This window comes from Acipenser ruthenus, chromosome 1, assembly GCF_902713425.1.
Source record: "Acipenser ruthenus chromosome 1, fAciRut3.2 maternal haplotype, whole genome shotgun sequence".
Lineage (NCBI taxonomy): Eukaryota > Metazoa > Chordata > Actinopteri > Acipenseriformes > Acipenseridae > Acipenser > Acipenser ruthenus.
The window spans coordinates 101344315-101366053 of record NC_081189.1 but is presented as its reverse complement, the minus strand read 5'-3'; the positions used below and the strand labels follow the sequence as shown (position 1 = coordinate 101366053).

Sequence of the window (21739 nt, the reverse complement as noted above, 5' to 3'; positions counted from 1 at the left end):
TAGCATGCAAAAGGGGATTATTCTCACATTTTCTTTGGTAACTTAAAAAAAATATGATTAATTACAAATGTGCTTATTCAAAGTACAGTAGATAGATAATATGGTCTTATTTCCAGGTTGGTCTTACTTTAGAAGCAGCCTTGTAAATAACCAACAGATATTAAGACAGTTAATTAACAGAATGGTGGGGAAGCTCGTGAATTACATTCTTTAGTTAAGGTTAATTATTAAGAAGAAAACAAATGAGAGACAGTTGGCAACTGTTACGTTCTTAATCGGGCATTCCTGAGAACCCTGAAAATAATTTCAAGTCAGTGCTACAGATATTACTTCCTATAAGTGCCTTTTAAAAGATTCCAAAGGACGCTCATCTGTCAAAATAAAACCACGTTAAAGCCTGGATCGTTTCAAGAAAATTAGGTCAGAAAACTTTATCGACAGTTTTTAAAAGCCTGAAGGAATGTAAAATGTCTGGCATGACATACTAGTTCTTTTCTGCTTTTCTTTGACTGGCGTTTCACAGAAGGTGGTAAAGCTATGAAACAGCATCAGCTACGTGAAGAGCTCTTTTAACTCTCTTTTTTTGTACCCCCTGGGAAGACACGATCCCCGTACTATTCATTAGTGTTCATGCATCTTTAGTTTTCAAACTCGCCTCTATCTCTCTCTATGCAAATAAGACAAAAGCGGCTATCCAACAGCAGATGCCTAAGAAGCAGTAGGTTGGGCTACGAACGAATCTTAGGCGGGGTTGTGGCACTCGTATAAAGCATTACACCATGTAGATGTTTCGAGTTTCTGTAGCTTTTCAGAGCTTTGGAAGAGTAGATGGTTTTCAATAGTAATAACTGCCTCTATCACACCATGAGAGGGAATGTTTGTTAAAAAAAAGTGATTTTACCTTATACACCTTGAAAACGGATGATTTAAAACATATTTGAAATAATACTCTTTCAAAACAAAAGGATTTGCTTATTTTAATGAAATATTATATAGAAGAGGAATTACAAAATAACACATCTTTTGAACAGACTGTCCTGGGGCTCTGTTTACCTAGTAAATCAACTTCATCCAGGCACGTTCTTGCTGATACGGTACTTGGACAAATCACGCATCTTGCTGGTTTCATCTGCCCATTAAAAAAAAAAACACACAAAAACCCCACAGTGATTGGATTATTTTTATTTAATTAATTATTTTTCCTGCATAGTTAAAAAAATGCTTGTTTTGGCTGAAATGGTGGGTGCTTGTCATTAAACGAGGCGCCTCTTTTTTTCCGCCTGTGAACTACTGCCCACTTGCCATCAGGTGTCTCTTGGAGAGCGATCTGGGAGACAAAAAGCAGAATCTTGGCTGACGTCTATTGCGAGTATTTGATCTGCCTTCAGGGAAAACGGGGACTCCCTATTTCTTCATACATGACTAAAACTGAGGAGGGCTGCTGGATATCTGTAGACGTAACCATTCTCACTTCGCTCTAAGAACAGCTCCGATAGCACTTTTGTTAACTTGAAGTTGGATCTTAAACGTTCCGCTAGCTTGACTTATATTGACAAGTTGATGGATGTAGGAAGCGGAATCAATATCTTTTTGCAAATGCCTTGCGTTTAGTCAGTTGAATTTGTATGCTTATGCAGTTGTAAAACAACAACATCGGCTACTGCGGATTTTGTTATGAACTGAAGACGTCAAAGAAATTCGTAACAACTGTATTTTGTATGTGCTTTGTGCAACTTTTTTAGTGACTTAATTGATGCGGTATCAGCGGTCCAATCGATCAGAGTGCTGCACTTGCAAAGCCTGAAGAAGTGCCTGTTATCTCAAGCAAGCTGCTCACACAAGCCGCTACAGACCTCTGCAGCGAAGAAGTCAGAAGGACATGTCCTCTTGATTTTATTTGTATTTATATATACGTATATAATTATCATTTAGTTTAATTTGCAAAGAACGGACGGTTTTTAAGACGCTTCTTTATTTCAGTAACTGTTGTTATTATTATTATTATTATTATTATTATTATTATTATTATTATTATTATTATTATTTAAACAGCAATAGACCTCAATTTATCATTGTTTGAGCTCAGAATATTGCGCACAGATTTACTACCGAAGTATGTTACGAAGCCTGTTCTTTTCGTTGGGGTTCTTGCTGGTTGTCTTGGGCGGAGTGGAACCTCAACCATGCCCAGCTCAGTGCTCTTGCTCCGGGACCACGGTGGATTGTCACGGGCAAGGATTGCGCAACGTACCGCGAAACATCCCCAGAAACACCGAGAGACTGTAAGTATCAGGTTTATGCGAATCAATTACTCGACTCTTACAATGTATCCTAATTATAACCAACACATTTACAAAAGTGATTGGTTTCTCTTTGTAACGACTCATTTGTAATAGCGTTATTCTAATTTAAACAACTACTAGTTAACATTATTTAAGTATGGTTCTCAAACATGTCACTATCCTATTTAGCACAGTTACCTTAAGTTACCTTATGGGTGCATCTCAAATGGAAACAGAAGTCCGAAACATTTTACAATTAACACCAGGCCTGCAGTTAGGTTTGCTTTTCATATTGTCACAGTGACATACCATAAAGCACAACTGGGGGAATGGGGTTTCTACTACCGTACAGCAGTGCTGAATAAAGAGACAGAGAAGCAAGCAGTAGAGCAGAAACCCACGTGAAAAACTTGACAAAATACTGCCTGCTGGAAGTGAAGTCGGTTAACCAAGACAGTGCATGTGCCTGTAAACCACATATATTTCAGGCAATTTAATGTACTGGATAAATAGGTGGCGAATGTTGTATTGTGTACATCACAATTATTCTCCACAGGGTAAAACTAAATACCAAAATATTCAGCACTCAAAGTTGTAAACGCTTCTGTGCATCTTTAGTCAGTTCTTTGAATATTTTTGTAATGTTCGTGTATATTATTATTATTATTATTATTATTATTATTATTATTATTATTATTATTAATACTGTTATTATTATTATTATTATTATTATTATTATTATTATTATTATTATTAATACAGCTTTTAAAATAAACGAACTACGTTATGAAATAAAAGCATTTGCACTGGGCATTAACTGTGTTTTTACAACTGTAAATCACAAAAAATCACGTTTTCGAGTTTTGTTCTTTAATTTATTTAAGATAAATATAAGATTTACGTGAGAAAAAAAATTGTGCCATATGTGTAGCCGTTATAGTTAACATTGTTGATGATGCTCTGAAAATTTTGTAGTCGATAAAGTCGATTCTTTTACCTGTTTTTGTACAATTGGTCTGCAGTTTAATTAAGATAACAGATTTCAAAAGGCTATTACATAAACAGCTATTAATTTAAGTTTGTACGTTTTGACTACCATACAACCTGCAGCCTAGGTAGCACATTGTTGTTACTTGTGTCATCTACTCAGTATTAGACGGCTTGTCTGGCATGTGGGCAAGGTGGTCAGTCAGCCTTGCACTACCGTGTTTACAGATATTAGGCTGCTGTTTAACGTATTTTGTTGATTTCTCTTGTCAGTTTCTTAAGTTTCACGTATAGAGAGATCTACTTCTTGTGGTAATCGATCAGTAACTGTTTCTTTGGAAAGGACATGCGTCTGTGCTTTCAATGTAACAATTACAAACATTTTAGAGGTCTATTTATTGTAGGCCTTTGTCATTGAAATTATAGAATCATATATATACATTTGTATTTTTATGTTTAAGTAGGCTATAGTCAATTCTGTCTAACACTTTTAGTTTTGTATAAACCTCCCTAAATAATCTGGAGATTAAGCCAATTGTTAATATAACCACTATATTTTTGTAGGCATTGCCCTTTAGAACCACACTCATGTTTCTTATCAAGAAGATTTCTGTTGATATGCAGGTAAGTCAATGAAACTGAAACAACCGGTTACTTGTCAGCTAATGTTTAACTCTTTTTTTTTTTTTTTTTTTTTAAGGGATTTGAATGCTAATAACCTCACAAGAATAACAAAGTCAGATTTTGCTGGACTGAGGCACCTCCGAGTTTTGTAAGTTTTCAAATATTTATTTTTATTTTTTTTATCTTTGTTACTGTTTCTCCTCTAATCTTAGGCCTACTGATTTACAGTAGGTGAACTCTGGTTTACACTTTGTAATGGTTTAAAATAAACAATTTTCCTAATTCAAAGTGTAAGGTATACATTATGTTACACAAATTCAATTAACATTTTTCTTTCTCCAAACTCCAAACGGGTATGTTGGAGATTAACCTTTAGTGGTCTGTGTCATTAGGAACACATGGATGGGCCACCATGTAATAAATTTGGTAAAATAAAATACAAATAAAAAAATCAACAGTTGCTGTTTTGTCATGGATAAAATAAAATAAAGAAAAACAGAAAAAAACATTATGATTAAAAGTTCTGTGCCTTATAAAAATATCTAATTGGTTCAGAAACAACAGTCAGATTCACAATCAGAAATGTGTGTGTGTGTGTGTGTGTATATATATATATATATATATATATATATATATATATATATATATATATATATATATATATATATATCTAGAATTAAACATTCTGTTAACTTAGAATATACAACAAACACAATGTAATATGTCAAAACCACCTGTATTATTTGTCGCTAGAGCTTTGTGTGTGTATCTTGCTGTTTTATAGGTCTCATTAATTTACTACGCACTAGTATCTGAACATGCATCTGAAATCAGCATGTTCAGGTACTAGTCAGCAAATCAGCATCAACAGTTATCAAGCTGGATTACTAGACAAGTATATTGTTTTATAGTCACCCCAGCATTGTTTGATACTTACAGTAAAGCATATAAAACCTTCCTTTGAGCCAAGTGAGTGAGGTTAGGCACCAGACAATGTCATGTATCATTATTGGCTGCTTACTGTACATCTTACTCATCAGAACCTTGACACGATTTAATCACATTAGACCTGTATATGGTTGGCATCATTTAAATAGACCAACTTGTTCCAGCATCTCAAAGGTAAATTGTAGAGCAAGTCAATGTCATTTAGTACAAAAAAGCAATCTTAGTCTTTCAGAACTTCAATTTAAAAAATTGGTTTTGAGTAGCTTTTTTTTCTTTTTTTTTCTGAAGGATGATATTACATTTTTTTTTTTGTTAAAGTAAAGGCCAATAAAATTTCCTTCACACTCCAATAATGCAAGCTTTTAAAATGCAGTGCACTGTTCAGGTAAGGTCTTTGTGCACTTTTGTTGGCAGTACGTGGTGTCTTATTCAAGCAGTGTTCCCCAGTGACCAACAATACAAAGCAGAGGAGCAGGTGTTCAATATTTTCTTTTGGGATTTTTCATGGTAAAGTGACAGCTTTTCTTATTCCTCCTTCCACATGTGCCTCAGTGGGGTGTCAGGTAGCAGTGGTCCCTGTATGATAATCCCAGACCTGCTTCAGCATTGCTGCGTTAATTCAGGTTGCTGAGAAGGGTCTGCCAGACATTACTTTGCCAGTGCAGTAATTTGAGGGGTTAACCACTGCAGTCCCAGGTGCGTTGACCAGCCTGTCTTTGCTCATTTTTCAGGCAACTCATGGACAATAAGATTAGCGCTATTGAGAGAGGAGCGTTCCAGGACCTAAAGGAGTTGGAAAGACTGTGAGTATTTCTAAAGTGATTTCAAATACAAAGCAATGAAACATTCAGACTGTGTGGGGAAATGTAGTACAGTACATTCCAATAATTGTACCAATAACAATTATTTTAATTATTATTGTTATTATTATTAAAACTAAAATTATTCCGTAAAGCAGATTGGGAGCAAACATTTTCCCTCTTGATTTGCTATGCCTTGTGTGAAGCTGTCCAGTAATACATGTTTCCATGTTTATTGTCTTGTGAGCTTTTCTGGATGATGTTCCTGGAAGGAATACAATATACAAGTAAATTAGGCAGATAAGAGAGAGAGAGACGCAGCATTCTGATCATCCTTTATAGGTTTTGGAATTAAACAGAATATTTCTCGCCAAATGAACAGGAAGTTGAAACTTTAGTTAGTGACTGCTGCTGTACTGAGCGCAATGGGGTGCTATAATTAACCCACAAAGCATTATACAAAGACAAAAATTAACCCTGCTTATATAATTTTAAAAAATAATAATTTTTAATTTTTTTGTTTTACTTGGTCTTTTCAAAGCTGTTCAAGCTTATGCAAGCTGTACATAGTGTTTTCACTTAACCTCTGTCCATTTACACAGTGTGATAAATTGCAGTTTTACCTTACTGTGTATAGGATATAAACATTTTAAAGAATATAATTTGTATTAGATTTTTCAAACCGTTTTTTTTTTTTATTATTTTGCCTAATGTCCATGCAAGCAAACCTTTTGGACTTTCTCTGCTTATGTTTCTCTTTGTTCTCCCTTTTGTTTTGTCAGGGCATTTTTCATGCTATTGCCATGTTTCATTTTACATAAGGGACATGTTTCAATATCAGAGCCCCCTTTTTTTTTTTTGAGCACCATGGCTGTTGGCCACGAGCAAATATTTCATATTTGTTGCAAATAAGCTGTGAAAATTATTTTTGTTTTCAATTGTCAAGTCCATTTGATGTAGAGACATTGTTGTCTGATAGCCAATTCCTCTCCAGGGAACACTGCATTCTAAAAGAATTTCTGAAGAAACTTGAGCTAAATCTTTAAGAACTTTCTTTCAAATTTATTTTCCTTTTGTGCCTGCGCGCTAACAAATGTGATATTAAATATAGTTTCAAAGGGAACAAAAACAATTCAAATTCAGTATTAGCTAATTTTATTCTTCGCAGTCAGCTCTTTAAAAATGTCACAAAACAAGAGAGGGCAGAATTGCAGAAATTGCATGGTTGGTATAAATAATTTATTGTAATTCTGTACAACTAGCTTCTTGCTAACAGGTCTTACAAGCTGTTCTTTTTTGTTATGCCAAACTGTCAGACAGCAAGTCTTGTGAAATCCTTTTACTTGAGAGGGGAAACAAAATCTAAACACAACATGTAGTCATTTCACAACAAGCATCAATTAGAAGATCAACATACTTTATTATCCCATGTGGTATCCTGCTTGCAGCTTGTTCAGAATACCGCCGCTCATTGAGCAGACTGAAGTAGTGTATGTTTAAACAAAAAAAAAAAAACATTCTCCCAATAAATACGTATAACTACTCTTAAAGAGACAGCTGAATTCAGATCTGTCGGTGGTTTGAATCCTGATGGAAGACCAGCATTAATCTGTTTTCATGGTAAACTCCTGACTTTTGTTATCCAAAGCTTCATGGTTCCTAGAACCGTGAGGCTCCCCTCTTTTAATGTTTTCAGTTATGGAGAAAAGTAACCCTTAACCCTAGCAATGTCTAAAATCCTATAGTAAGCTAAATATTTGTAATTTGGAGAGAACTATATTATTCTGTAACAGTAGAACATGATAGTCATTTGACTATAATCATTACTATAGTCAAGAGAAGACCTGCCTTTGGTACTTATGAGTGTGTGTGTGTTTGCTGTCTGTTTCTTGTCAGGAAATTGCCTGAACAGAAAACAAACACACAAACACTTTGAATAATCCTTTGGAAAATGCTCAAGGTATGAGTGACCTTTTAATTTTAGTGTGGGACTCTTGAATACTTAACGAATAGGAGTGTAGACCTTTAAAAGATAACACAATAAAAACAGTTTTAGTTAGCATAAGTTAAGCGTAACAAGGTTGGGGATCGCTTTATCATAAATGGCCCTATTGACTGGTACATCTTAGTTGTCACCAGTAAGTGCATGCTACCTTAGCTCATTAACTGTAGTGAAGCCTGTTTGTTTGCTAAACTCTCCACTTGTTTGGCCCATGGTCGTGCAAAAACCAATACATTCCCAGGTTTGCAACTAGAAAAGCAAAATGCAAGAGCAAGGCACAGCAACAGATAAATACCTTAAAAAGAATGGATGATTAAATATCAACTCCGCACTTACATGCACTGCAAATACCAGAATCATATTCATTTGTAAATAATCATTTTTAGAGACTGATACAGTTTCTTTGTTAAGACTGGTGGTCTGTTTGTTGCCTTTGTTTACTTCTGATTGTCTAATTATATATTTTAATTCTCAATGTACAAAATAATTTCTAGTTTATACTCTGGAGCTGTAAATTTCATTTTAATCTAAACTTGGGTTGTTCGTATAATCTTTTTTTATAGCTTTTAAAGTAAATTGAAGAGGGAAGGCCTGTTTGCTCTGTAGACCTTTTACGAATTCCGTAGCTGGGTTGCTATTTGTTTTTCCCAGATCTGTTTTGTACTCTTCCTTTGTGACAGTGTTTGCTAGATGCTGGCGTTTTACTTCCTCTTTAACATTTCGAAACATCAGTGCAAACTAAACTTATTGTTTAAGTGACAGTAACTGTTCCAAAGAATTTATGCAGGTTGTACTGCAAAATATTTTCGAACCCTTTGACAGGTTGCACTGCTATTATTTCTATTATGCAAGTATGGCTTCTAAAAATCTAAGCCATCTATATGTAATTAGCAACCTTTACACATTAACGAACATAGGTTTCATGAAAGTAGAACGTCATCTTTATGTAACAGCTGCTGAAGCATGTTTGGCGTTCACAAAGCTTTACATGTAAAGTAGCATCTGGCGTAAGATATGCATTCTGAACTTTTCCAATTGTCTTTTTTTCCATTCCAGGCGTCTGAATAAGAATAGCTTGCAAGTATTTCCTGAACTGCTCTTCCTGGGAGCTGTGAAGCTGTATAGACTGTAAGTACACACTTTCTGTCTTATTAAAATGACACGTTACTGGTTCATGGTGCTGATGTCATTGAAATCCTGTGCTTGTATTTTGGTTTTTAGCACCTTCTTCTTTTGCAAGAGATCAGCGCATTTCAGTAGACACGCAATACAGTAATCCGCTGCATATCCGCCTGCCGTGGGACCAGAGTAAGGGCGGATATGTAAAAAGGCGGATAAATGAATCCTGTTTTAAATACCATTATACACAGCTGTAACAATTATTATTGTAGCGACCTGGACAACTGGGGGCTCAGAAGACCCGCTGCTGTGGTTGTTATGTGTTGTACGCGTTGTGTGTATTGTTAAACTGGTATGCATGTGAGTGTGTATGCGCAGCCGGGAGTGAATGGGGTTAGTTAGATTGCACGGCTCCATGTGTGAATGGTGGAGGAGGAGCTGTTAAAAAAGTGTGTGCCAGTTTTTTAAGGGAGAAACAGTACCTGCCTACAGTGTGAGATTGGAAGCCAGCTACAGTTGTTTGTGGTTAATAAATAAAAGACACTCACCTTGTCAGCGACTTTATTGCTGGCGCTGCAAAGAAAAGGGATGGCGGTACATTTTCACGGTACATATTCACACAATTATTGTTTTGAGATTCAGCTTTTATAAAGGAACTCCCCTAAATCCCTTGTTTAGAAAGATGCAGGGTATTAATGCTTATGACAGAGTAGCTGTCTGCAGTGTGGGCGCGTGCATTTGCTGCTGCTTGACAGGCAGGAGAGCGACACAGAGATTGAAGTTGATACGCCCCCCGCAGGAGAACAGGATTTATTTACATATCAAGTCAACACACTGAACAGCTCACGTGACACTTCCAGCAATGGTTGTGCACGGAGCACATACAACACAGTGTACAAAAACTCTGGTGGATCAGCACTCTCTGAACTAATCTTCTCTGTTCAGTAATAAACTAACGTTGCTGAAGAGGTTGATCATGGCGGGTAAACGGGTAGGGCGGATATGTGACGGGCAGATACGCGACTGATTACTGTATAACTGTTTTAAAGCTTTCAAGATTGAGCCTTTATTTCAGTCTGATTGCTTCCATCTCACTTCACCTCTTACAGGTACATCTATCTATCTATCTATCTATCTATCTATCTATCTATCTATTGCTATCTTTCTATAACAGAAAAAATAAGAACATAATACCTACAGAAGAGATATTAAATATAATCAAGATAGTTTTAGGAATTAGTTATTTTACATTTGGAAATAAATGTTTCAAGCAGAATGATGGCACAGCAATAGGCTCAAAGTTAGGCATGCATTTTGCAAGCACATATATGGGTAAATCGGAGGATATGTTGTTGGGTAAAGTATACAGGAAACATTTAAAATACATAAGATACATGGATGACATTTTCGTAATATGTACACATGGAGAGGAATCTATTTTCCAGTTTCATAAATTAGCAAATAATATCCATCCTAATATTTTTCGGTAGATCTAAGGTGGACAGAATCAGAAATTGAATTCTTATATACCTTGGTTAAACTTGATCAAGGATTTATTAAAACAGATCTTTATTCAAAACCTACTGATATGCATCAGTACCTACATATGTCATCTGCACATCCTATCCATACAAAAAGAGCCATTTTCATCTGTTCTGATGAAAATGACTATAAAAACAGAGAAAGGAATTAAAAATAAATCTTAAAAATGAGGATATAAAGAACAGATTAATTAAGAAAGAATTGACAAACAATAGAAATGAACTACTTGAATATAATAAAATGAAAAATAAGGTTAAAAGAGTACCATTAATAATTACATATTCTAAATTATTACCCAGCATAATACATAATACACTAAAACCAGCGGTTCAGCACTTTACAAAGAACAAGCATAACATGAATTACCTAAAATTCATCATTTTAGAAAAATTAAATTAAACAATGTACAATATAGAAGACTAAAAGAAAATAAATGGATAAATAAACTCAGTACCATGATGCCTGAAGGTTTAAATAGAAAGGAATAGTAGACCATTACATCATCAACTACAGTATGTGGTGAATGACATCACAGTCACATTAATAGATTTAAATAGAAATAAATTAGTGTAGTTGCCATGACATCCAAAACCTGTAAGTACCTCCACTGTTTGTTTTCAAACACACTTTCCTTGACAAAGGTATGTAAACATAGCAAAATGTTGGGAAGTTGGCTCTTTATATATGTATTGTAGAATACAGCAAGTCATTTTCTCCATGTTTTCTAAAAGCTATAATTAATTGTGTTATGAGAACCCCAGGCACAGAGGTCTAAATTGTAAAAGGGGTTATTTTTAAGTTTTCATTGTCTGGGCTCCAGAGAGGTGTTGGAGTGTGGTAAAAGATGACAAAGGAACAGGGTTAGATTCCTACAGAAAATAGCGAGTGGACTACAGGATGGAGCAAGAGTGCGCATTTTTCTGCCTGCAATGGGTTTTGGGACCCATTACAGTGCCAGTGCAGTCAATTTTACACCGTAAAAGATAAAGACATTGGTCTAGACAATTCATACTTTTAATTGGAATAGAAAAAATGTTTATTTGCATGTTAATAATTTATGATGTGAAGATTGGAACTAAGTTTTAGGCTATCAGTAATCAGTATAATTAATAGTAGAAAATGCTGAAATGGAAAATGCTGCCAATCTCACTGTCGGGTAGATTTTGTATGGTATGTTCTCAGCTCAGAATAAAGAAAAGGAAACTCTCACACTCTGAACTAGGGAGGACTATCCTTGCCTGTTCTTGAGAAATATTATTTGTCTGCAAGGCTATATTCGGTGCAATACTGGATTTTCAAAAATTTTAATGCCCACATGAAACCATTTGGAAAATCTCCGAACTGTTCCCTAAATAATTTGCTGGTATAATGTTTAAAAAATGTTAGTAAAAACAGGTGTACAGTGTCTTTGTAAACACTGATATGATATTAAACAACTTTTGCTTTGTATTATAAGCTTTCACAATTATTTTCAGCAAATCGAGAGATCCTGCTAGGAATGCAGCATCGATGAGGGAGGCAGTGCCTGTTCTGGAGCAAATGTTGTTTTTCATCGGGTCTGCCGGAAAATGTTTTGTTTGTCAGTTTAGGAAGGAAAAAAAAAACAACGTCAGCTATTATACTAGTTTTCACTTTAGATATTTTAGAAATGCCCTAACTGAACCAACATGTTATTCTTATGTGATAACAAAAAAATGTAATCACCCTCTAAAAAACTGTGTTCACGGTGCCACTTGTCAGTTTCAACAAGACTCGAGTGACTGTTTATCCAGAGAGCACATGCAGACGCACAAAAAGGAAAAGTTGCATCGGGAACATTAAATGATGAAGTTAAAGTTGTGTCAGGAACGTTAAACAGTGAAGGACTGGGGTGAAATAAAATAGGCTACTATTTAAGATAAATAACAATTTAGCATTTTTCTGAGATGATGTCATGCAGTGTGCGTTGAAGACATGCCTTTTAGGATCTGCTGTTTGTAGAAAAAAAATCACCAGCTTTACCCTATTTAATAGTGTCAAATAATAGGGCTTCAGAATTCTTTGCCAAAGCAGCTGAATTGAATAGTACTAGATGTCCAACAAAAACATGGTTTACTTTGCTTAGGCAAAGCTATTATTATCTTCAGTGTGTGGGTTGCTGAAACTATAACTTAGTTTTAAACCACACCTCTATATCAGGTCTGTGGTGGCAAACATACACTTACTTTAAGAAAAAAAGATTTTCACTACATGTTTCGTTTAACTACTATTGGTTATTCTGGATGATAATTTGGGGGGGATGTGTTTAATATTTCCTTCGTCGATGTAACTTGAATGATCCCGTCTTTTCCTTCGTGTTTTTATATAGTAACAGTACAATTTTACTGCTGTCTCTGAGTAGTACATAGGTAATATGCGGCTCAATAACTGGATATAACAAGAAAGTTAACTGCTAAAAGATGAAAACAGACATTTTATTGGCATAAAAAAAACAAACCTGAACGTGGCTAGAGTGGTAAAATTATATTGTTATTAAGCATGACATTGGTTTTCATCCATTTTTATGAAAAAAGCTTTTCAACAAACAATGTAATAATATTAGACTATCTGAATCTTATTACTGAAGGTACTTTTTTATTGCGTTGAGCAGCTGACTGCAAAGCTATTTTCTGGAGGGAGTTATTATGTGATTGAGGCATGTTTATATTTATGCCAAATGCATAATACCTCAAGCTAAAATATATAAATAGAGGCAACAGCAATGTCTCAAGCAGCATTTGGCAGTTGCTAAAAAGAATTTCCACAAAGCCTTAAAAGTACTACAATTCATTGTAAACTCTTAATCCCATTACACATCTTTGAGTTGTTTTTAATCATATAATACTAATACGATTACTACGACTAATAATAATAATAATAATAATAATAATAATAATAATAATAATAATAATAATAATAGTGAAAGATATTAGCCCACAAGACAAATATTTAGGCCTTTGTATAAGATTATATACAAGAAGCTAAAAGGCCAAAATATGTGTCTGCTGATCTAATGTTTTAAAGATTTTCTTAAATGTATGGGTGTTTTAAAATGTGCTTCTTTAATCATGAACATGTTTGATATAGTACTAAAGCACGTGGATGCTGTGTTGTACATTTATGGCCAAATTGCATTGGATAGTGTATATCAAAGTGAAGTGGTTGAAGGGATGTTTATGATTTAATTTGTTTTTTTGCCTAAGGGTTTTTACCAGTAGCGACTCCTAACTTATATATATTATACATTTTTTTATTATACGCAATAAAAAGTTCCATATTGTGGACTTATTTGATTGATGAATCTTGAGTGATGTCATTTGTAGAAAAAAAAACTTTACAGCCTGTGGAAGATTTTTGAAATCACTGTAGCGCATAGGGGTGGGTGAATGCAGGTTGAAGACACACAGAATCCCACCCATTTTGAGGCCAATAGCAATACAGTAGACCTTTGAATGCATGATGTAAGGTAAGCTTTTTTTAACTTTTACAAAATTACACGTAGGCTTAGCCTTAGCCTCTTATGATGAGCCACCACTTTTTTTTTTTTTTTTTAACTGATCAGACCATATGATTGAAAATCTGTACATGACTGGTGTATACTGAACACCTATGGTATATACATTAACTTCAGTATGTATTTATTATTATTATTATTATTATTATTATTATTATTATTATTATTATAACTTGAATTTTCATCAGGATAATACATTTTTTGTATGAAAGATTGATATGATATCTGTTGAATTTAAAACCAATAGATAGAAATATGAGTAAATGAATCTTCAGGATACAGGCAGTCACCCCCATGTTGCAATATCTGTGGTTTAATTAAAAAGTAAAGCTTTAAATCTTCTTTTTTTAAAATGTCTTCCGTAAAAGGTAGCTTCATTAATATAGGGTACCAGGGTTATTGTATGTCAGTGAATTCCACAATTCACTTTTAGGCTATTTGAATATTTTAAAAGGACTGTAAAAGGCTTTTTGTTTCAGACATTGCCATACCCTTTAACGCAGCTCTTTGAATTAGATGCCAGTTGAAACGGCACATATGCATCTTTTGAAGCTTAATTGCAACATGAAAGGGGAGTGTATAGTGGATATGAATTAAGATTAGACACGGTTGGCTGCTGTTAGCTGACGACTACCCTTTCTCTTTGCTGTCTGCTCCAATTTCTCTTTGGACCGGCTGGCAGATCGTTGCATGTTTAGGTCAAGATACATACTCAGAAATAGTCGTCCGGTCACAGCTGTGTTTGTTGGAGCAAGAGCCTAGTTTAAATAGCATTTCCATTCAGCCCGTCCATTAACAGAATTCTGTAAAATAATACCAACTCTGTATAAACTCTAGGGCAATGTAATACAATTACATGCACTTGTTGACAGAAGGAAGAGACAAAAAAGACAGAGAAGAATAGGCATTTCAGTTGCATTACATTTTTGGTACATTTTAGTTGTAGTAGGTTTAAAATAGCAATTTCTTTGTTTTACTGGATTGCTAAATCTATATAACTTTAAATGTATTGTTGCTGTATTATGAGATTAACTCCTATTTTTTATCCATAGATATATATATATATATATATAATAACAAAAACTATATTAACGTGTTCAATTATTTATTGATAACTTTGCATAAAATGTAAAAAAAAAAAACATCAGCTGTCTGTTATCACAGTTTTATTATTATTATTATTATTATTATTATTATTATTATTATTATTTGCTACTGTTGAAAAATCTGCTTTACAAAGGATAGCACCACCACAATTAAAAGTTGTATTTTCATTACTATACTTTCTTTTTTTGGAAGGAGAATCATGGCTAATTACAATTTTCAAGTGACTTTTTATGTCCATCCCATCTCTTGGGCTGTTTTTGTTGTTTCATACACATTTTAACAGACACAAACATTTCAATGTGCTTTGCCAGTAATGAAGGGTTAGACTTTAGCTTCATTGTTAAATAAATGTTTCACAAAAGATTTTGCTTGCTGTATTGTGTGCTGAAGTTGTAACCAGTGACCTGGATTCCCATTTCCATGGACTTGCCCTGGTCCTTCTACAGTACTTCTGATAAAGTGCACAGTTAACAGCCTGCTGAGTGCTCATCTGAGGAAAATGGGTTTTGACTGCTTCATTCGGCTTGTTGGATCACAGTTCATTGATCGTTGTTTGCTGCTCAGCTCAGCTATGGCTTGCCAAGCAGTAGACCCAAATCTTTGAGAATCTATTGTATGGAATATCAGCAAAGCACTTGTGTTTCTTATTTACATGCATTTGTGAATGTGGAAGACAATTATTGTAAAACTGATAGAATCCAGTGTTATTACATAAATAAATCAAATCTTTTTTAAAATTTTTTTTATAAACCTGACAATAAATCTAAACCAAAACTATTTGGGGTTGACAGTAGTCATTTGGCTTAGACCCCCTAAGGCCTGAAATGAAAGTAGAAAGCAAGATGGGGAGTCTACAAAAATTCCTTCTGAATTCATTTCTGCCAGCTGTGATTAAAGTGCGGGGCACTGGATGTGTCAGAGACCATAGTTCTGTTCTTAATTTTACTCTTGGCCTCTTTGGCCTCTGCCACATTAAATCTAACAATGGCTGCACTGGAATTGCAGGTTACAGTTGCTACGGTTACCGTTGTCTGGTCACATCGACATCATTACTCATCCAGTAAGCTGCCATGATAGCTACCGCTGGTTTTGAGTGTTGGGAACACTGAAGGTTTTTTTATGCAAAGGAGAATAAAAGTTACTCTAAATGGCTGTCATAGGTATTTTACAACAGAGGTGCGAGAACAATTTGTTTTTATTTATTGAATTGACATCATATCACTTTGTACTGGTCCTAACAGGATTTAAATTTTACCACCATCTGTTTATTTTATTTTTTTAAAGCCCCTCAATTAAAATTTGGCTTTTGAGTTCTCACCCCGTTGTAACTAGAAAAAGGTCCTCCAGTGAGAAAATAAATCCCCCCTAAACTCCTGGTAAGTTTATTTTGCAGCTCTGATATTTACTGCAACTCTAAATCTCACAGTCCACTGACTTTCAGATAATGGCTTAATGTTTGATATGGAGTGTATATACAGTGCCTATAGAAAGTCTATAGAAATTAAGAAGTGGAAGGTGTATGGCACCACCAAGACCCTGCCTAGATCAGGCCGTCCCTCCAAACTGGATGACCGAGCAAGAAGGAGACTGATCAGAGAGGCTACCAAGAGGCCAATGGCAACTTTGCAAGAGCTACAGGCTTTTATGGCCAAGACTGGTCAAAGTGCATGTGACTACAATATCCCAAGCATTCCACAAATCTGGCCTGTATGGTAGGGTGGCAAGAAGGAAGCCATTACTCAAGAAAGCCCACCTTGAATCCCGTTTGAAGTATGCAAAAAAAACACTCAGGAGATTCTGTAGCCATGTGGCAAAAAGTTTTGTGGTCTGACAAAACTAAAATGGAACTTTTTGGCCTAAATGCAAAGCGTTATGTTTGGCGCAAACCCAACATGGCGCATCACCCAAAGAACACCATCCCTACTGTGAAGCATGGTGGTGGCAGCATTATGTTATGGGGATGTTTGTCATCGGCAGGGACTGGGGCACTTGTCAGGATAGAAGGGAAAATGAATGGAGTAAAGTACAGAGAAGTCCTTGAGGAAAACCTGCTGCCCTCTGCAAGAAAGCTGAAACTGGGACGGAAGTTCACCTTTCAGCATGACAACGACCCAAAGCACACAGCCAAAGCTACAGTGGAGTGGCTATGGAACAAAAAGGTAAATGTCCTTGAGTGGTCCAGTCAGAGCCCCGACCTAAATCCAATCGAAGATTGCTGTCCATCAATCAACGCTCCCCAAGGAACTTGACAGAGCTTGAACAGTTTTGTAAAGAAGAATGGTCAAATATTACCAAATCTAGGTGTGCAAAGTTGGTAGAGACCTATCCCAGCAGACTCACAGCTGTAATTGCTGCCAAAGGTGCTTCCACCATTTATTAACTCAGGGGGGTGGGGACTTATCTAATTATGATCTTTCAGTTTTGTCTTTTTAATATATAATTTTTCTCAGTAAAAACTTTTTCCCCTTAACAGTGTGGAGTATGGTGTGTAGATAAGTGGAAAAAAAATCCTCATTTAAATGTATGAAACTCTGAGACACTGACAAAACAAAATGTGAAAAAAGTTCAAGGGGGTGTAGACTTTCTATAGGTATTGTGAAGCTCAGTTTCCCCAATACATTATTGCTGCGTAACCACTGTTTATTACAGTGAAAGTGATTTTAGTTTAGGGTGATATCTGTACCAAATTTTTGTTTTTGCATTTATGGATTAGCAAAATATAGCTGAAATTAAAACAACTCGTTTACAATGTACATATAGAGGTTAGAAAACTGTATTGGTACTGAGAAGATGTTCTGTCAACATAAGAGACATGATTCCCTTTACAGAAGAGTCATATAATCAGACTAGATCATTTCCTCATCCTTTGTCCTTTTTATGTCATTCCTGAAATTGGGCAGAATGCTTTGACAGTTCTGTCAGGTTTTACATCTCTGGAGTCACTCCATTGCGGCAGACCAGCAAACAGGAAGTGGTAAACACGGAGGCAGGCCACTAGGGCATGGGGGCTGACAGCCGCCTCAGTTTGCCAGCTGAAATGCTGTCCAGGTGGTTTTGATTTAGGTTTAATGACAGAAAAGGAGGGAAGGGGGGTGGCTACAGAAATGTTCCCAGTATGGCATTAGTCTGTCAGGAAATCTGTGTTTTATGGATATAAATCTGCAAAGGGACAAGGGAGCTTTTAGCCAAACTTCTGTGCAATCCCTTGTCACCTAGGAGTTAAATGTACTTAGCAGAGGACGCACCTAGAATCTGATACCTTCATTTCCTACTGTACAATAAATGGGAATATTTCCAATTCAGTTAAAAAAAATGTAATTGTATTCAGTGATAGTAGGCTTACATACAACTAAAATATCAGAGACACTAGTCATTCCTTCAGGATGCAGGCGGTAACATGCATTTGTCCCATGTTATTAATCGCATACAAAAAAAAGCTTACCACAAACATAAAACAAATATTCTGAATGAATCATGTGTATGCCCCAAATGGATCATGGTTTCACCAGCCACCCCTTAGGTGAGTTCTAGGGAGCTCTTCCTGTATGCAATCTGTTCAATAAATCACACCATACAGACTTCATCTGTTGTTTAATGGTTGGTGGTACAGGATATGTCAACATAAGGTGGCACGAAAGGACCCAACAGCTTCGTCCAATATTTTCTTAAATCCTCCAAAAAGTTTTGAAGAAGAATGCAGGACTTTTACTAATGTCACAATGAGGTGCTGCACACATTTCCTTTAAAAACGTTGCTTTTAATTTGATTAAACATCAGTATAAATATTGTTTTGAAAGGCAGTTGAAAACCAAGCAAATATTTATTTTGTTGTTGCTTTATTTTCCAATCGCTGATTTTCTGTCCTTTAGGCTCTGCAATCGCAGCAGATGGATAATGTGTATGCTATGAGATTAAATAATAGATTCTGTTGTTGTGGAATTGCATTTTAGCTTTCTGCTTCTAATCATTGCAGCCTCAACTGTTAAACTTGGTGATTCATTTCTGTGTCCGCTTCTAGCAAAATAAATTAACTGTGGATGATGTATCACTGTACTTGATTTTACTCTTATAGGTATCTGTATTCATGTTTTTTTTTGTAATTGCTCTTATCTGAAATTGTTCTTATCCATTTATCATACTTACTATGTGCTCTTAATTGAATTTACTCTTGTAAGCAAATATTATTACTATAAGTTTAAATGCTCTTAGTCAAATTCGCTCTTAAATGTAATTGCTTGCTGTATTCTTTATTTAGCTCTTATTTGAATTTGATCTTATTTTCTACTGATTTTACTGTACTTTATAACTGCTCGTATCTGTAATGTGATATTCTGTATTGTGGTGTTTTGTAGTCTGATACTTTGCTGTGATATTTTATAACAACTGTGAGTCGCCCTGGATACGGGTGTCTGCTAATAAATAAATAAATAAATAAATAAATAAATAAATAATAGACTGCTATATTGATAATATATTGATAATTAAGAAATCAATATCAACATACTACACATTTTTCTTAACGATTCAAAATGTGCATTGCCCTTGTCAAGTTCTACTTTGAATAAGTTTGAACTTCCTCTATCTGTCTGTGATATTCCTTTAAGGTCAAATCGGTCAATTCAATTGAAAAGAAAAATGTTTCTGAAGGCTGTTTGCTGGTGATTGATTGCAGGTTGCTGCAAGCTATTTTTGAACAAGAACGAATCTAGGACTTGATGAACAGGCCTATTGTTGTCGACTATCTAAGAAATTAAGAATTGGATTTTGGTTTCAGCTAAATTATATTTTCTTTCCTTTATGGTATTATTTCTGTGCTATAAATTTAATTTGGCAGATGCAGTGTCACAATGGTGTTTTCTGTACTCAGTGAATAACATGGGTATCATTAGAAGAGCTCTGACTGGGCTAACTTGAACAAAAGGACTAAACATGTCAGAGCTGAGGCCTTTTTTCCCTCAATAAACTTACTTAAGAAGAATGTGTGTCAGTATCCGCACGTGTGAACCATGTGAAATATATGTTCTCTCAGAAGGTTCCGCAGTGCATTTGGTTTATTTCAAGTTGAATTGTTGGTGTACAGAGTCAGTTAACTAGGTGCTTACCTGATGTCTTACCTTGGTAAGCGTTGATATAATAAACCTATTAGACAGAGTTTGAAGTTGGATATTTGATCTCAGTGTCAGGAAGTAATGAAAGTCAAAAAGGCCTGTCATGGCTAACACCATCATTTTGTGACTGACAAAGCCTTTGGGTAGGCCTGTAAACGGAGGACGTCTTTTTGATTGAAATTTAGGAGAAAAATAAACAAGGCAGGAGAAAAGAATAAACAAGGCAGGAGAAAAGATAAAAAATCAATATGGCCAGACAATGACCAAGGACAGATTAAACCTTGAAGTAACTGAATAGCAGAGGAGAGACAGCAGAAATGTTGATTGCTTCCCCTCCTACGGTTCCAATTGATTGAAAAAAGCCCTAATTCAAGTTGTGTTTGTTCTGAGCTCTTTTCTATTTAGAGTAGAGGAATGCACTGTAAGGGGAAGAAAAAAAAGTAAGGGTAAAAAGTCATTGCTGGCCGACAATTGTTCCTAATCCTCACAAAATGCTGGAGAAATTAAATTTGTTCTTTATTGGCCAGAGTGTTACCTAGGTCACTGGGCGATGGGAAAATTGGACGGGGAGTTGGGTAGGCCTGATCTTTGTTTTGTGTCTAGATTCTTAACCTTGGTCATGACAAGCCATCTAACAGAGCGTTGTGGGAACCTTGTCGGTTAGTAATAGGATTTTTTTTATCGTCCTGCGTTTACAAACCTTTCTGCAGTCAATTTAGTAACCCTGGATAAGAGTGTTTTGAATTGTATTGCACAATAATCATTTAATTAACAACTGGGGAAAAAAGTTTTTTTTTAAAAAAATATATACATTGGGAGCTTTTATTGTTTGTTTCCTAGAAGCCCTAATATCCCAAGTTTGCCATTCTACATTTCAATGCAGTGCACATAATCAGACTGGATTATAACCCCCTTCCATTCAGAGACTGAAAAGTAAGAGTATAGGGCTCTGCCACACAAACAAGCCTGTTGATGAAAGTAAAAGGGAGAGCTTTAATTCATTTATTGCTTTGCTAATATTTAGCTTGTTTTGAAAGATCTGTTAAATGATTTTTAATTGAATTGCCAGAAGACGTGTGAATGTGATGTGTCAAAGGATTTTCATGGTATTAACAGATGCCATTAATCTTTTAAATGTGAGTAGGAAGTGGACAGAGAAGATTAGATGTAGGACAGGAACGTCTGGGGAAGATAATCAGCTTTTAGGAAGGGTTACCAAGGAATTATCATCATTGTTTTAAAATGTAATGTTGTTCTTGTTTTGTTTTTTTTTAAATTGCCCCCCCCAGATTAGATTATATAGTTTTCAATAATTGTATGTAGTCTACATGTTACAAATTAGTTTAGTAAAATAATTTTTTATCACATTTAAATTTGTTGCAGATTGTTTCAGTTTTTTTATTTTTTTCTAGCTTTCATATTTTACTTCAAAATACAAGGATTACATATTTGGATTGAGGTAATCAAACATTAAAAAAAAAAAAAATAATGGTGTAGCAAAACAAAGCTAAAATATCACATCACTAAAGCCCCTAAGATTCCCTTATTAACACTGCTTGTGGTTTGCTGTCTGAGCTACAGATGCCGGCACATTACAGCAATAAGAATAATGATAAGAATGCCTCCACTGGAGTGCTTCCTCTTCAAGCAAGATGCCTTGCAGATGACAGAGCAGGAATCTGGCAGCT

At 35.3% G+C, this 21739-nt stretch overlaps 1 protein-coding gene across 6 annotated transcripts in view; it reads left to right on the top strand.

Moving 5' to 3' along the window:
• The first annotated feature begins 800 nt into the window (after window positions 1–800).
• The window catches only part of LOC117421182 (slit homolog 2 protein), a 163769-nt gene continuing 142830 nt past the window's right edge, over window positions 801–21739 (top strand). For 3 of the 6 annotated variants that reach the window (XM_034035246.3, XM_034035244.3, XM_034035245.3), the window contains exons 1-4: window positions 803–2282; window positions 3970–4041; window positions 5573–5644; window positions 8700–8771. In XM_034035246.3, coding sequence (XP_033891137.1) covers window positions 2116–2282; window positions 3970–4041; window positions 5573–5644; window positions 8700–8771 — 383 coding nt within the window. In that variant the 5' untranslated portion in view covers window positions 803–2115. Of the gene's footprint in view, window positions 2283–3969; window positions 4042–5572; window positions 5645–8699; window positions 8772–21739 lie in introns of all 6 variants that reach the window. The other 3 variants (XM_034035243.3, XM_034035247.3, XM_059032821.1) reach the window with 2 other exon arrangements.